Here is a 15014-nt window from a genome sequence, read left to right as displayed (position 1 = left end):
CGTTCTCCCTTTTCTGTCCATTTTAGCCGGCCCGTCCCTTCCGTTTCGTCTATTATTAAGGCCATAAATCCATGATCGCTTTGATATGAGTCTCATCCCCACCGTTTTTATTTCGCTCCTCAGCAAATGCCCCCAAAAACGTGCCGAGATGCCTGGAGCCCTTCGGCTTGTTTCCAATTCGAGAGGGAAATGGGTAAGGTCGGGCTAACGAAGATAAAAAATGTAAATATCATTGTTTGCGTCATAGTCCAGGGGAGCTGTTCCGCCGGTGGGGATTGGGCCAGTAATGGGTGGTGGGTGCCCGGCAGGCAAGCGGCGAATGCTGAAAAAAGGTTAACAACGACATTGGCATTGTTTTCACTGCCGGGGAGCAACTCGGAAAACACGTTTTTTGTATCCTCTCCCCGTTTCTCTGATTTTTGACAAGTTTGCAAAAGGTTTTCCCCTGCGGACCCCAGGGAATGAACACCTTATCACCAACTTATTGCATCCGCCGGCAACAATTTCGAGTGTCTCGGCCTGGTTTGTGTGAGTGTATACTATACTGTAGGGATGTGTGTGTTTGTGGCTGTGTGAGGAATGGAAAACGCTTCCCCTTTCTGGACACACGCACACACACACACACCGAGACGCCAAGGGTTTTGTGCTGTTGGTTCTTGTGCCTGGCGGCGGATACGTAAAACGTTTTAATTACATTTGTATGTTAAAACTTCAATTGACGCAGGCATCGCCGGTCGCCCCAAGCCAACTCCACCCCTCCGAACCCTGGATAACCCGGGAAAACACTTGGATCACCCAACCCCAACCCTCCGGGATTCGCTCTGCCGCTCAAACATTTCGTTGCCTCAAACGCTTTTGAACTTTAAACCGGGCTCGGAGGGGGTATAAAGTGTTTATGTGGGTGTGTCTGAGTGGCGATTAGGATATAACTAGATTCCACTTGCAGGCGAGTTTTCTGATGAAGGTAAATGGCAATTTAGACATTTGAAATTTACCTTGTAGCTGTTGGGCTGTGTGATTGTACGTCGCCACGAATGTAAACAAACAAAATTAATGTCAAAAGTCAAGTTAATTGTATACTTAATTGAGAAATTTCCGATTCGTAGAATATTGAATAAAGTGTCCCATTAAAATGCAAAGGGCTCAAATTCACTGATTAAAATGAAATTTGTATTATTTTACTTATGTGTTTTTATTATATTTCACAAGTTTTCTGCTAAGCATCTTTTTACGTTGTTGATTATTAATTATTCATAACATAAGTAAAAGCAAAACATAAGCCGAATTTTAGATTTCCTGACAACGTAACAAAAATCCTTGGGTTCAGGAGACTCACGTCACTGAATAGATTTTCCGTTCGGTCAGGGCTTCCTATTTATTTTGTCTAAACCCCAATTTAATTTAACTAAACTGTCAAATCAAAAGCTCAGGCCTAGCACAAACACCCCAAAAGCACCAAGATGGGGAGTTAACCAGGCGGCCAAAGTCAGAGTGGGCATGGGGAGACCTCAGTCGGGTCCTTAGCCGTAGGATCCTCGGTCCCCCGACGAGGGAAAGCCAAGGAGAGCTTAGAGCAGATGTGGAAGCGGAAATGGAAGTAAAGGGAAGGCTGTCAACCTAAGCGGCTAACACTTGTGTGTGTCAATTTTATTTGATGAAAACACAAACACAAGCGGAGAGCAGATAGGGCGAGATAGGGGAAGCTGGCTTGTTGCTATTTGTAGAGAGTCCTGATTGCTGTCGCAGGCCAGGCCGACCAGGACATGTGCCAGCTGCCATCCTCGTGGTCCCCTTTTAGTGCCAAGTGTTATCGGCAAACAAATAAAAAAATACATTCGAGTGGATGGAGGAGGGTCAGCCGGAGAAAGCCTCTTCTCTACCTCTTGTTGTGTTTACTTTAGGGATAATTTTCGCATGTGGCAGGACTTTCCACTCACTCCATTGTTCGAGACCAATTCCCCAATCTTAATTCACTCACATTCGATTATTGCTCCGTGCACTCTCGGGCTTGGAGGTTAAAATAAACTTTCCAGCCAAGGAGTCATTTATTTCTACGTTTAAATGGCGGGAGCGTGAAAAGTGAGCAGCAGCAACAAAGCAACTCTAACAATAATGGCACAAAAACAGCGGGCGAATAAAGAGCTACACTGAATGAATTGTTTGGGGAATAGAACTTGAAGCGAGGAGCATGAATGCAATCGAGTCCTTAGAGTGTATATATGTATAAGATCCCATTGTGCTGCGACTTTGGTGCTTGCTTTAAAACAAAACAAATGATTACCGTACAGTCGAAACATCAGCAAACTTAAAGACCTTAGCACCCGGCTTCTAATCAAAAGAGTGTTCAAGAATCAGGCTCGGAAATGACTGAGCAATCTGCCCAGATTAAATGGAATTATTCAGGTCCGAATATAATATCCCAGACAAATCAACTTTTATTTGGCTGACTTCACTTTCAATATCCGGGCGTCCAATTATGTTTTTTGTCTTCGCCCGTCCCCGGAATTATTGTTATTTATCAGCAATTATTTAGGCACATCTGCTATCTGCTGCAACCACACTCCAGAGACGCCCACTTCAGAGACGCCACCCCAGCAACAATTTCACACATCCCCAATTGCTCTACCTGCCCCATCAGGCCTCAACTCATTGCTAGATTAACTCAATTGCCTCGAACGCGGAAGTGTAGTGTTCAACCCCCCGTCCCAGGACTAACCCCAAAGAAATGGAAGTGGCCAACCCCCAGGGGCCGAGTTTGAGCTGTATCTGTTTAAATTCTACTACTTTGTGCATTTGCGCCTTGTTCCTGAAAGCGTGCTGTAATTTTTGGCTCTGTTCTTGCCACTGAGTCACTCCCCCGAAAAATGGCAGAGTTCGGTTCGGTGTTTTGGTGCTCACCTTGCCACAAGGACTCAAATTCACGCATACACGAACAAACACTTTGGGCGAGGCACGCACCCACACACACACACACTTGCCTGCGGAGAGCAATAAAATAAAAATTGAAAACACAAAGGATTTATAGCTCCAATAGGTTTTCAAGGAGCCTTCAAAAGCTCAGTACAATTGCCATGAGGGCGGCGAAACCCCGGTCCAAACCTACCCAGTCTGCAGGGTACTTCTGCTCTCGGCTTTCAAACAAACCGAGTTGAATTTTTTTGTTTGAAGGCCGGTAGTAACCGAAGCAAAGACACTCATTGCATTGCAAAGCCTGTATTACACAATTTTGTTAATGTATCTCATGGTTTACGATTAAATGTTAGATGCATTACTTGGGACAGATACTTTGCAAGTATTGGAATTTTGGAAAATTCGTAATAACAATAGTAACACTCGTTTGGTTCATCGCCCAAATCTTCGTTCCAATTGTCATGCCCTAGGGATTACCCTTTTTTGCTCTACAGGGTATGCATATACAACAGGAAGATATATTTAAGCAGCCATTTCATTGTTTATGTGCCTGGGTGTGTCTCTGTCTGACTCCCTCGCCATCGGTGTGTCTGTCGTTTCGTCTGTCGACCTGGCGGTGGGCATATGGCGCCCACAGATTTAACTTCTCTGATTATTTTTCCACTTCCTGGTGCCAGCCACCCAGCCACCCAGTTGCCCAACTGCAGGCCGTTTCAGTCCCACCAACCTGGCCTATATGTTCTACCTTTTTCGCCCAATTTTTACATTGATTGAAGTATTTTCCGTTTTGTCGGCTTTCGCACGCCTTGGGCCATGTGGCTTTCGGATTTGGATTTGGATTTGGCTTTGGCTTTGACTTTGGCTTTGTCTGCCTTTTAGACACATGCAAAATAAACAAAACAAGAGCGGGAAGTGTCGAAGGGGGGAGCGTTTCTCCTTCGGCAAAGGTGCAAATAAATATTCTGGGAATTCGGGAGACTACGAAAGTTTTGTTCTTCCCCAGTGCGACTTTAATGAGACGGAAGCAGGCTGGGATTCTGCGAAAGGGAAATTTATATAAAGTGAAAAGCTGCTTTGAGTTCTGCCTTGTTTTCGGATTTTTCTTTGGGCTGATTTTGTGCTTTTGCGTCTACTTCCTTTGCTTCGGGCCTTTGAACAATATAAAAAGCTGAAGCTGTTGGTGAAATAAAAATGAAATTACTTAAAATTTGTCACAATAAGCCGGTGCCCGCCCGCTCTTCTAGCCACGATGTTTGCCTTTCTGGCTTCTCTGCGCAATATTATTTTGTATTATTAAAATTGTTTCAAATTGCGAGCGACGAACCTCTAATAGCTCGGCAAAAACAGCAACAAAGCCCTCTAATGGACCATATTGTGCCTTTGGTTTTTCATTTTTATTGCGAATTTAGGCATCATTAGTTACGGTTTTTTAATAAAAGACCAACGGTCGTCTCCCGACCGGACTGGGCCAAGTTTGATTTGTGTGCATTTTGACCGCCTTAAGTGCGCCTTTGGGTGCCATTGTCTCGCTCGATGTGGTCAAGCTTTGTTTGACTTGGAGCTCGTTCCGGTGGCCGCAAAACTTTGACAGAAAGTTGAAAAATAAAAACTTTTCTTGCGGGGGCATTTCGCCGAGGCCAGTGAACAAATGTCCGAGTATTAGCCAAAGATGTTGGCCCAAACGATTTCAATCGCCTGGAATGAATTATCGAGGCGCTCTTGGCGCTGGCAATCCCGCCCTAGCCAGGATTTCTAATTAATTTTCCATACTGAATAACCCGAATGCTTGGGCACATTTTCACCGCCTTAATCGAGTCACTGAAATTCCATCATCAACGTACATCAGAAATACTTATGCAAATAACTCAGAGGCTTTGGCCGCCCGAGAACGCACCCAGCTTCCAATCTCAATCCCAGTCCAGCTTCCAATCCCAGCTTATTTCTCCGCCAGTGCACTTGTCTCCGCTGGCTGAGATCGGAGGAGTCCGAGACGGAGGCCACAATCTGTGGCACTTTAACACCTACCTTCGGAGGGTAGGGCTGGGCCTTTAAAAAAAAACACTACCGACTGATGACTGGCCTGGCAATCATTTTTCATGCTAAGCTCCAACGTCAGCCATTTGGTTTATGGCCTTAATCCTTTTCTACATAAATGAGACCCGTACCCGTGCCCGTGCCCTACCCAACCCAGCTCAGCGAATGCCACGCATTTCATCATTAGTCAGCGGACGCTAATGCCCAGTTCCAGTTTCAGTTCGCAGTGCCCATTCTCAAATCGCCTTGTCTCCAGCTACTGGGCATGAAAGGGGATTTATGGGGAGCGTATATATTGGTGCTGCCTACGCATTCGCATTCAAGAGTACACATTTATATATATAGATATAGACCGAGTGTGTGTGTTCCCCACCCCAGCAATGCAGCCATAATCAAGAGGCCGAAGCGTTGACTAAGTACCCAGGAAGTGCCAAGGTTGTTGCACTCACTCCACGTCGCCTCTAATCGCCCCTCCTGCTCTCCGCATGCCCACCAGGCGCCCGGTCCAGCGTCCAGTGGCTTTTAATTAACACGCGGCCCGGGCAGGAGTCCTCACCACGCAGCGGCCGCAATCCGGCAGCATCACCATCATAATCGTACCCTCTATCCCCGTGATGAGCTGCGGCGGAATCCAAATCAATTCCATGCAGTTTTTAATAAGTGCACTAAGAAAAAAGGTTACTAGCTTTAAGGATTCTCAGTGCTAAGGTGGCATATTTAATTTGTTGGAGAAATATGTTGATATCATCTAGGTGTACGTAAATAAAGTCCCCTTGACCAAGTAGACTTATTAAATTCCCAAAAGATTTTTAGAACTACCTAACACTTTCCAACGATTTTTCTCAGTTTACAGCACTCACATTTCGCCCCTCGCACTGCTCCATACATGCATACGTGCATACATGTATGTAAGACGACTTCCCTTACCGATTCTTGAATATGATGTCATGCTGAGCGCTTTTCGGAGCCCCACCATTTCCCGATGAAAATCCCCCAGAAACTCCGCGCAGCGGGCGTCTGTTTAGCGCTTAATTAATGATGAATATAAAAATTGCCGCCGCAAAGAGGAAAGAGAGCGCAGCAGCTTGGTGGAGGGAGATGCAAGATATGGATTTAGCTTTAGTTTATTTTTATTTTTGCGTTCCGCTTGCCATTCACCAATTGCAATGTCACTTAACTCGCCTTTCGAAAAAAACACACACACTTTACATAAATATGCTTTCACGCAACTCCTTTTGGCTTGGTGGCATCTGCAGTCCCGTTAGCAAGTAAAGTGTGCGGATATCAGATACAAACGCCAAAACAAATATACAAATAGCCCAGGCTAGAAAGGTTACCCGGTTCAAGATGGTCATTTACCAATTCAGCTGGCCGATGCAGAGGATGCAGAGCAAATCTATCTACATCTTTTGGGGCGGGTGTGATTTCTGGTACCTCTGACAATCAAAAAGTGATTAGCAAGACACTCGACAACAGCGGCGACAACTGCAAAAACAATTGGGAATGCCGGGCGGCCGAGCCTGGGAAGCGAGAATCGCAAGAAAGAGGCGAAGAGGCAAATGCTTAACATACAAACACACTTAACGTGTAAACATGGTTAAAAGAGCGTTGACCATATTGGGCTGCACTCCGACGGTTTACGCACGCCAGCAGCACGAACAACAGGTACAAGCTGCGACATTGGCAACGGGACGGGCTAATATGACTGGCCGGCCAGAAGAAGATGCTGCCTGGGAACCGGTCGGAACTGGTTTGGCGCTGGCCCCTCTTAACCCCTTTCTCCTGCTGACATTATCAACATAATCAAGGGGCCCCTCTCGGTGCACCCCTCCCCCTTTTCGCGTTTTCTAAGCCTTTTCAACGCTCATAAATTGAGCTGGTGAGACACCAGCGAATATTTTGCAAACGCAACGAAAATTGCGGCCAGGCCTGGTTGGGATGAGGGAGAGTGTGGGGTTGGGAAAAAGAATCTTTCGCATATGGCCAACGGTACTTTCTGCAATTATCCGTTGTCTTGGCCAAGAGGCGACCGTTGTCGAAGATGCGGCTGCTAAAGCAAATATGCGCACTTGGCATTGTCCCGCCGAAGACAACGACGCACTAATAGCCCCGAAGATGGGGCCTTCAGCTCGGATGGGATGGGATGGAGTGGTGGAGGGGTTCCAGTATCCAGTAACCAGTACCCAGGATCCAGTCATGAGGAGTGTCTTGGGGTATGGGCTGGCTGTTTTGCGGTTTTTGAGGTTTGCGTTATGTGCAATAGATTATCAAAATGCTTAGAGGAGCCATGAAGCCCGGGAAGACGAAACAACACGACCAGAGGCTTTTGACCAGGCCCAGGCCAAATCCAGCCAGGCCATCCGACAACGGTTTATGTCACATGAAAGTAATGAAATTAAATTTCTCCCTGCCATACACACACAGGCTCAGACACTTTGTGCAGTTTTGATATGTGCGATAATTTTAAAAGTCAACCAACTTGGCCAGGACAAGTCTCAGCTCAGACCGGAGTCTTAGCCAGAGACTGAGTAAAAGCCAGAACCAAAGGCCTGGCCATCTACGCAATATTCTGCAATCAAGTGTGCATATTTACTTCCTGTAATTGAGCATTTATGGCTTTTATGGCCTAACGGATTTGCCCGTCCTCGGTCTGGGCCCCTCCTCCATAATTGTTACGGCTTTGGCTTTAAAACTGACAAGATGGTAGGATGGTGGCATGGTGGGATGGTAGGGGGATCGGGATTGAGATCGAGACGGAGTCATCGTGCGCTTAAGTCTATTGATTATAAAGTTTATGCATAAATTGTAAATTGATTTGGCAGTTAATTGATTTGCCAGTTTCTTGTGCGTGTGTGTTTCTGAGTGTGTATGAGAGTGAGCTTAAGCCCGAAACTGATGAGTAATGACGTTGATATTGGCCGAAAGTTAGCATAAATCTATGCACTTGAAATCGCTCAGCTAGGTCGGGCTCGATTGGATTCGATTCGCTTCGATTGGGTAAGTACTTTTGCGGCACATCCCGAGAAAGTTTCCCATGCATAGTTTATGGCCATTGAAATGTGTTGGGTCCATTGGGACTGGAATGCTGGTGCAGGAGTTGGGGATATACATCAATAAGTTATGGAATTTCATTAGTTGATGAGCTGCTGATTTGAGTTATGGTAATGGCAATAATCACTGCAATTCCGTTTTGTAATGCTGACCAAAAAGGGAGTGGACCGCAAAAGTAGTAAATAGTTTTAAGCCCTATTTGCAATTTGCAATGGAAGAATATAGCTTATCATCGCAAGACTAACAGTCCATTCTTATCCCATTGAAGAGTTTTCACACATATCCCCTCAACTCCCCATAACAATTGGGGCAATTTGCTATCCACACTCCCCACACTCAATAAAAGAGCTCAAGGCAATGTCGAGGGTAAATATCACAAAATTAAATAACAAAATATTTATGCGTCTGGAAAGATATAATAGAAAAAATTTAACTATTATTTATTTGGTTTGGGTTGGTGCTTTTGATGCGCGAGCATAGAAATTGCTGCAGGAGAACCGAAACCAGAAACAGAGGGGTTTCTCATCTGTATAATTTGCCAGCATGTATTTATGATTTATGAAGGAGTGTCTGTGTGCGTAGGCGTTCTGTGAGTGTGCGTGTCGCCACTACAAATAGTGCTTTACGGAACAATAGAGAGTGCGATCCAGAATAGCCATTGAGCTCCGCACGCGAATCGCTTCAGCTATGGATACCGGGCTCACACTCCCGCGGAACACGCACCCAACACTCCCAGAGCCACGAATCCAAATGGAAGAGGAACAAATTGGATAATGTCTATAAAACTAATTGAATTCTAAGCGCTGAGCACGCCACTAAGCCACAGCTGTGAGAAAGTAATGAAAGCACCAGCGGACCAATCAAACAAATACAAAAAGCGAGTAACAAAAGCTGAGAAAAAAACCCAGAACTCCGTATCTGAACTCTGAAGTGATGACATGCAAGCTGTTGGATAGATGTATCTACGAACCGATGACGAGTGTGTGTGGGCAGCAGATAGAATTTGTGGTATGACCAGGGGAAAAACAATTTCACACACAAATTGTACAAGCAGAAAAATTACTCAAAACACTCCAAGACGTTCGCATGTCATGGGCACCAAAAAAATGAAATACGAAAAGTGGAAAAGGAAAAAACGCAGAACAAAAAGCTCATTACTCATATGCCAATCAAAAGGGAGAGCTGGGGAGTTTTCCGAACCGGACCCCAAGCAAGCCGCAGATCTTGCGATGCTCGAACTGGACCGAATGCCATAATTAATCATCCGCCGATAATTAACAGCACAGTACGACCGAATAGAACATCGCGCTAATGCTAATGCCAATGTCGATGGTAATGTCGAATGTATCTCGCAGATACACTTATATCTGGGGAAAAGTGCGCACGCATGGGGTTCAAAAGGTTGCCAAAACTGTTGTTTCATTTCGAGCAACTTTAATGAGTTTGTAATGAAGCTTCGGCACCGGTTCGTCTTATTTTTGTGCAGCGTAACCACTTGAAAATGAGATAAACAGATGGACACCGACCAGATACATTGGATACCAAGAGCAAGCCCCCTCCCGCCGCCGCCGCCGCTGTCAATTCTTAGGCAACCTTGGGTTTGAGTGATGTACTGCGATGGCCACAAGCACAAAACATCGACATCGCATCGATGGTCATTAGCAAAAGATGACGACGACGACTGTGATGTTGATGGCGCTCCGCTGATGTTGCGCACTCGTAATTCTCCTATAATGGATCTGTTATCTCTGCGCTTAATGGGTTGGGTACCTACGAGTGGAGCGGATCGGGGTGGGGTTGCCCGCAGGGGTAAGCTACATTCAGAGTGACTGACAGTCTTGAGGCATGCTTAAAACTTGAAATTAAATAATTAGTCGCTGGCCAAGTTCGCCGTATTCCACATTTTTTGTTTTGTTTCGCTGCGTATTTAGATGGGGCCAGGGTAACGACCTTTTAAGTACTTTTAAGATACTAATCGCTTCTTGGTTTTTGTTGGCTGCTCTAAACAGCTAATGGCTTGTTGTGGCTTGTTTGTTGTAGTTCACTACCGCCAGCGAGTGCAACAAAGTCGCCAGCCACTTCGGATGGCACTAATTAACGTCAGAAGAAGAAGCTTTTGGCTTTGGGCCCTTTCGGCCTTGGCCAGCCGGCAGCAGCGGCCGCTCGGCGTTGAAACCATTTTCACAAAACTTTTCTCAGATGCGTATTAATTAAAATTTTGATAAGACTCCCGCTCCTCGGGGCGCGCGTAATAAAAGTTGAAAATAAATTACACGAAATTAGTATTTCTCTTTAGGTGTGGCATCATCATCATCATCGCCGCTTTTCGGCGCAGCGGCAACGGCAAAGGGCTTATCGCAAAAGTATCTACAAAATAATGGGCGACTAATAGGCCGGGACCCCATCCCCACTCCCATCGGCATCCGCATCCCCATCTCCAGATCCACTTCTTGGCTTGTTGATTATGTCAGCTTTTAAAGCGGATTCGCCGAGGCCATTTAGTGCCTGTCCCCGTCTTCAATTCAGTAGAGTTGACTCGACTTGACTTGACTTTGCGTGACTTGGCCGACTTCTACGTCTCCTACTCTGCGGGTGAAAGTGGGCAAAGTTTCTGCTCGCAGGGGAACTCCGAGAACGGACTTACAGAGTTACACTTATTGTCGTCGTCGGCGCTGTGGGAGTGTCAACTTCAGATGCTAGTCAACTGGCCAATAAATGATGATAGTTCTGGGTGAAATCCGAGAACCGGCTGCTGGGAAAGCCTGGGTAGCCAAACAGAGAGATAAGGAGGGAACCCGAGGAAACTTATCAAATATTTGTCCCACTTGAGTGATATCCCAATAAAGCTGTGTGTAAGCGGTTGGTAAGACTTAGGAATGTTTAAAATGCCATTTAGATGCGTGTTTATCTGTGAGATACATTTCAAATACATTTCTCAAAGCAGCTTGTTTATATTCAGATATTAAAATTATGTTGATGTGATTGAATTCGTACTGCGTTTGTTGCATTATCAAATTGTTTGTTTTATTCTGGACTCTTTTCAATTTCGATGTACATGTATTTTATGAATTTTACTTAGTAAATATTAAATATTTTCCAACAGTTTCTCAATTGGCTTTAAAGTTTTCCCACAAGCCTTTCAAAAACCAAAATAAACTTCTTGAGGTTTTGTCAGACTCGCGAAATAATCATAATAATGGCTGAGGAGGCTATAACCATGCCAGCAAAAACGATTTCAAGTATGCCAGGCCAAGGCACATGGCAGTTGCCCAAAAAGCCGAGCCAAAGGAAACCCAAATTGAATGCGAAAATTCCCACACATTGTTCAATCTAATGAGAACTATGTCAGTGGCTGCTCCATCGTTTATCCCCCATCTGCGCCCTTCCCGCCCAAAATACTTAAGCTTATGCTTATATATTTGCCCTTGGGCTGACACTTAAGATAAAAACTCTTGACAGAGAGAGACTCTCGATGTCGAGTCGCCCGTAGGCTTTAGGCACCGGATTCCATTCCCTCCGACTCTGCTTAAAGTCAATTGAACAAATTCTAGAAGCAAGTATTTTATGGTCAATGTTCTGCTCCCTCCCGCCCTCTCGATGTGTGTTGAATTTTAAATGGAAATTCCATAAATGCCAGCGACATAAAAATGTACTGGCCTATTCATATTTCATACCCCTCCTGGCGACAATAGTATTCCAAAAATTAGACAATTAGTGGGCGACGAGGGTGCTCTGATTGCCATAAATATTTTCATATCGGAAATATGCATAATGGCATAATTTGTTTCAATTAGCAGGCCGGCCAGCAGACACTTGTAATTATAAACTTAGAGGCGATAAACTTCTCTGAATCGAGGCGAGGAGGGAAGAGGCGAATCATGCACGCCAAAAGCACTGAGCCCGGGGCAAGTGCAAACTAGAACAGGTCCTTTATCATGGCTGTGTCCTTCCTCACTCACCTTCGCTTGTGCACCTGTGGCACTTAATTAATATATTAAATCGGCATATCTATTTCAGCTCTAATTAACCTTTTAACCTCTCCACAAATCGGCGCCCATACAAAAAGGCAAAGCAAAGCTCCCCAGCCCACCTACCCTCACAAAAACCGGCGAGGTGAAGTGACAGTCACGAGTCCCATTATACGATATTGTATGTACAGTTTGAAGCAACTCGCAATTACCAACGACACGTCAAGATGTGAAATTAACACCGTCACACAAGCAGACCGAGCAGGGGGCGGGGCAGGTCGGGGGCGGTAGACAGACATATTAATGTATCTGGCTGGTATTTAACATTCAACAACAATAACAATCGCTATGTGTGTGGGTGACATTTTCGTTGGCTGCCTCGAAAATCATTAAATCACACAGCAACAACGAGGAAGAAAAAAGCTTTCTCTGTTTGTGTCACCCGTACAATTGGCCTACCACCCACCGCGCACCGCCCACTCCTGCCCCACGCATATCCTGTCAGGCCAGGAGTGAAAAAAATAAAACAGAGAAAGGAAAACGAAGAGCTACGCAACCACAGCACGCAATACTCGCATTTCATTAGACACTTTGCAGTGACGACTCCTATTACTCTTCCTGGAGGGTCACCCACTTCAATAGGAGCTGTGAAGGTGCTACCACTTTCTTTTGGCCCAGGACCTTGGCCAAATGACGTCGTCTCCAACGAGTCTTACACATAAAAACGAAAAATTAGCGTTTTATTGGCTGGCGAGGTCAAAAGTTTGTTGGTTTCTTGATGGCTGTCCCACGAATTGAAATGAAATGGTTGATCGGTCCCACTAATTTCTACAATCCGATAGTCGCATCGAACAAAACCAGAAGGTGACCCGGACGAACGTGAAATGTGACCTACAAACTATGTATGTCATTCCTTTGCTATAATGCCGTAATTGAAAAGGACAAATCCAGTTGGCGACCTCGATATCCTTAAGCACGTCCCAGGGAAACGACATAACGCGGCAATAAATATCTGGCAATAACTCCCGAGCGGCCAGATTAAGTGATATAATCAAGTAACAACCGCAAAACTAAAAACTATTCCATTAGCTAGCTAGCCAGGGAAGCGCGGATGGAGCGCCAACAAAAACTTTTCTGTCCAATGCCACAAATGAGTTTGTCATTATTCAAGCGACCGGGCCGGCGAAGCCGTCTACGTGTATATGTACATTTCGCGCACCTTTTTTGTGGGACTGTTTGTTTTTGCCACAAATTAATTACAATCCAAGTTGAGTGGCAAAATGTTTTTCTTGTGTACTTTTCATACAACATATTTATCAACACAGAGGCAGCGCAAAATGTTTGCCCTGGGAACGAGACTTTGTGAGAATAAATTGGATGATATTAGGGCGACAACTTTTCATTTAGTTGACCAACCGGCCGGCTTGGACTGCCCTTAATTTCCGTCCACACGCATCGGAAAAATGAAAACGTTCTGCGGGGAATGAAAAATCGTTAGGCGCGCAGCGCAGGAGACCCCATCTACGGGTATTCAGCCCAAACCCCACCCTCAGGAACTTGCTTTGTGCTGGGTTTTTATTTTGCGCTTCACTTACCTGAAAATAGGTTTGACCCTTGTCCACCCAGCCGATGGCCATATCGGCACCAGCCAGATTGCCATCGGGCGAGAATCCGAACCCGACGTAGCCCAGGGTACGTGCCTGTATTTCAAACGTTATATCCTGATTAATGATTTGCCATAGTATGCGAAAATCCTCATTCAAATCGATGGCATGATCCCAAATGGGTGTTCCAGACGCTGCCGCCGCCGCTGCCGAAGTTGCCGCTGTTCCGGCTCCGACTCCCGATGCTGCCGATGCTGACGATGAGCCCGATGTTTTGTTGCTCCGAGTGGCCAGCTTGCCGGCAGCCCGGACTCCGCTGGCGAAGAGGAGAAGCAGCAGGAAGAAGTTGAACGTGTGGCAGGATATAAAACATCTGATTAACGATGACCGCCTTGAACTTGAGGCTCTTCTGCTGTGCAGCAATGTTGCTGCCGGGCTTTGTGCTGTTTGTGCTGGTGGGGCAAGTTGAAGTGTTGCTGGTGGCGCAACTGCCTTCCGTGGGTGAGCCATTTTGTGAGATGGTTTGCTGGTTTGCTGGGTGCTTGGGTTTAGCAAATAGTTGTGATTACTTTCCTTGTTGCCACGTTGACATTTATTGCGCGCAAAATCACTGGACGATGGCTCGTAATTACGCAACTTGTGATCCGCTGTGCTTTCTTTGGTCTTATCACAGTTACGAGTATTTACTTAAGCAGTTTTACTTTCGTTGCTGCTTGCTGCTTGCTGCTTCCTGCTTCCGATTTGTGCTCATTAGTTTCGCTTGTCACACGAACAAAGCCGCGGATGAACAAAGCTTAAGCTCTGCCTGATCGGGCGGATGCAACCTGAAAGTTGGAAGGAAAGAGAAAAAATGTTATATAATTGCTATAATTTGTTGTCGGCTATAATGGTTGAAAGAACTCGATTCCTGCCCTCGGTCTTCTTTCGTGCTGCAATGTTTAAACGCATATAATTACATAAATTATGAACCGGTATCTATGGGATACACATCCCCAGCTACTCAGATACTCGTCCGTCTACTCAAGCCGCGCAGACATTCATACAACCCAACCATCCATCCATCTATCCACACATCACAACAGAGTTGACGGTTAATTTTTGCTGCCATTGTTGTTGTTGGGAGTTCGTCAACATTTTCCTTGAAGCGTTAATTAGCCTGGTCACGCAGTTTTCACAGCAATGTACGTCGGAAATCGAAATTGCTCAGAGTACTCGAGTGAGCGGGAAAATTAAATTCGGCGGGGGGGTAACAACTCAAACCTGAGATTTAAGAACTGGAAGCCCACTAACAGGAAGATGGCAAATACGAGTATAATATCACACACTTATTTAAAACGTTAAAATTTAAGAATGAAATCATCTGCTATGGAAATCAGTTTCACTCACATCAAAATCTTTCCCGTCTGCACTTAACCGCGCCATTATCTTTTGTGTCTTAGAATGACTA

General features: G+C 45.4%; 1 protein-coding gene across 1 annotated transcript in view; it reads right to left on the bottom strand.

Moving 5' to 3' along the window:
- The window catches only part of LOC117140829 (MOXD1 homolog 2), a 113609-nt gene that overhangs the window by 49482 nt on the left and 49113 nt on the right, over window positions 1-15014 (bottom strand). Inside the window, exon 2 of the mRNA XM_033303936.1 lies at window positions 13559-14391. Within this exon, the coding sequence (XP_033159827.1) occupies window positions 13559-14077 (519 nt within the window). The 5' untranslated portion in view covers window positions 14078-14391. The remainder of the gene's footprint in view (window positions 1-13558; window positions 14392-15014) is intronic.

Source organism: Drosophila mauritiana, chromosome 3L (assembly GCF_004382145.1).
Source record: "Drosophila mauritiana strain mau12 chromosome 3L, ASM438214v1, whole genome shotgun sequence".
Taxonomy (NCBI): domain Eukaryota; kingdom Metazoa; phylum Arthropoda; class Insecta; order Diptera; family Drosophilidae; genus Drosophila; species Drosophila mauritiana.
Note: the sequence above shows the minus strand (reverse complement) of the source record. Positions and strands in the feature narration are given on the sequence as shown.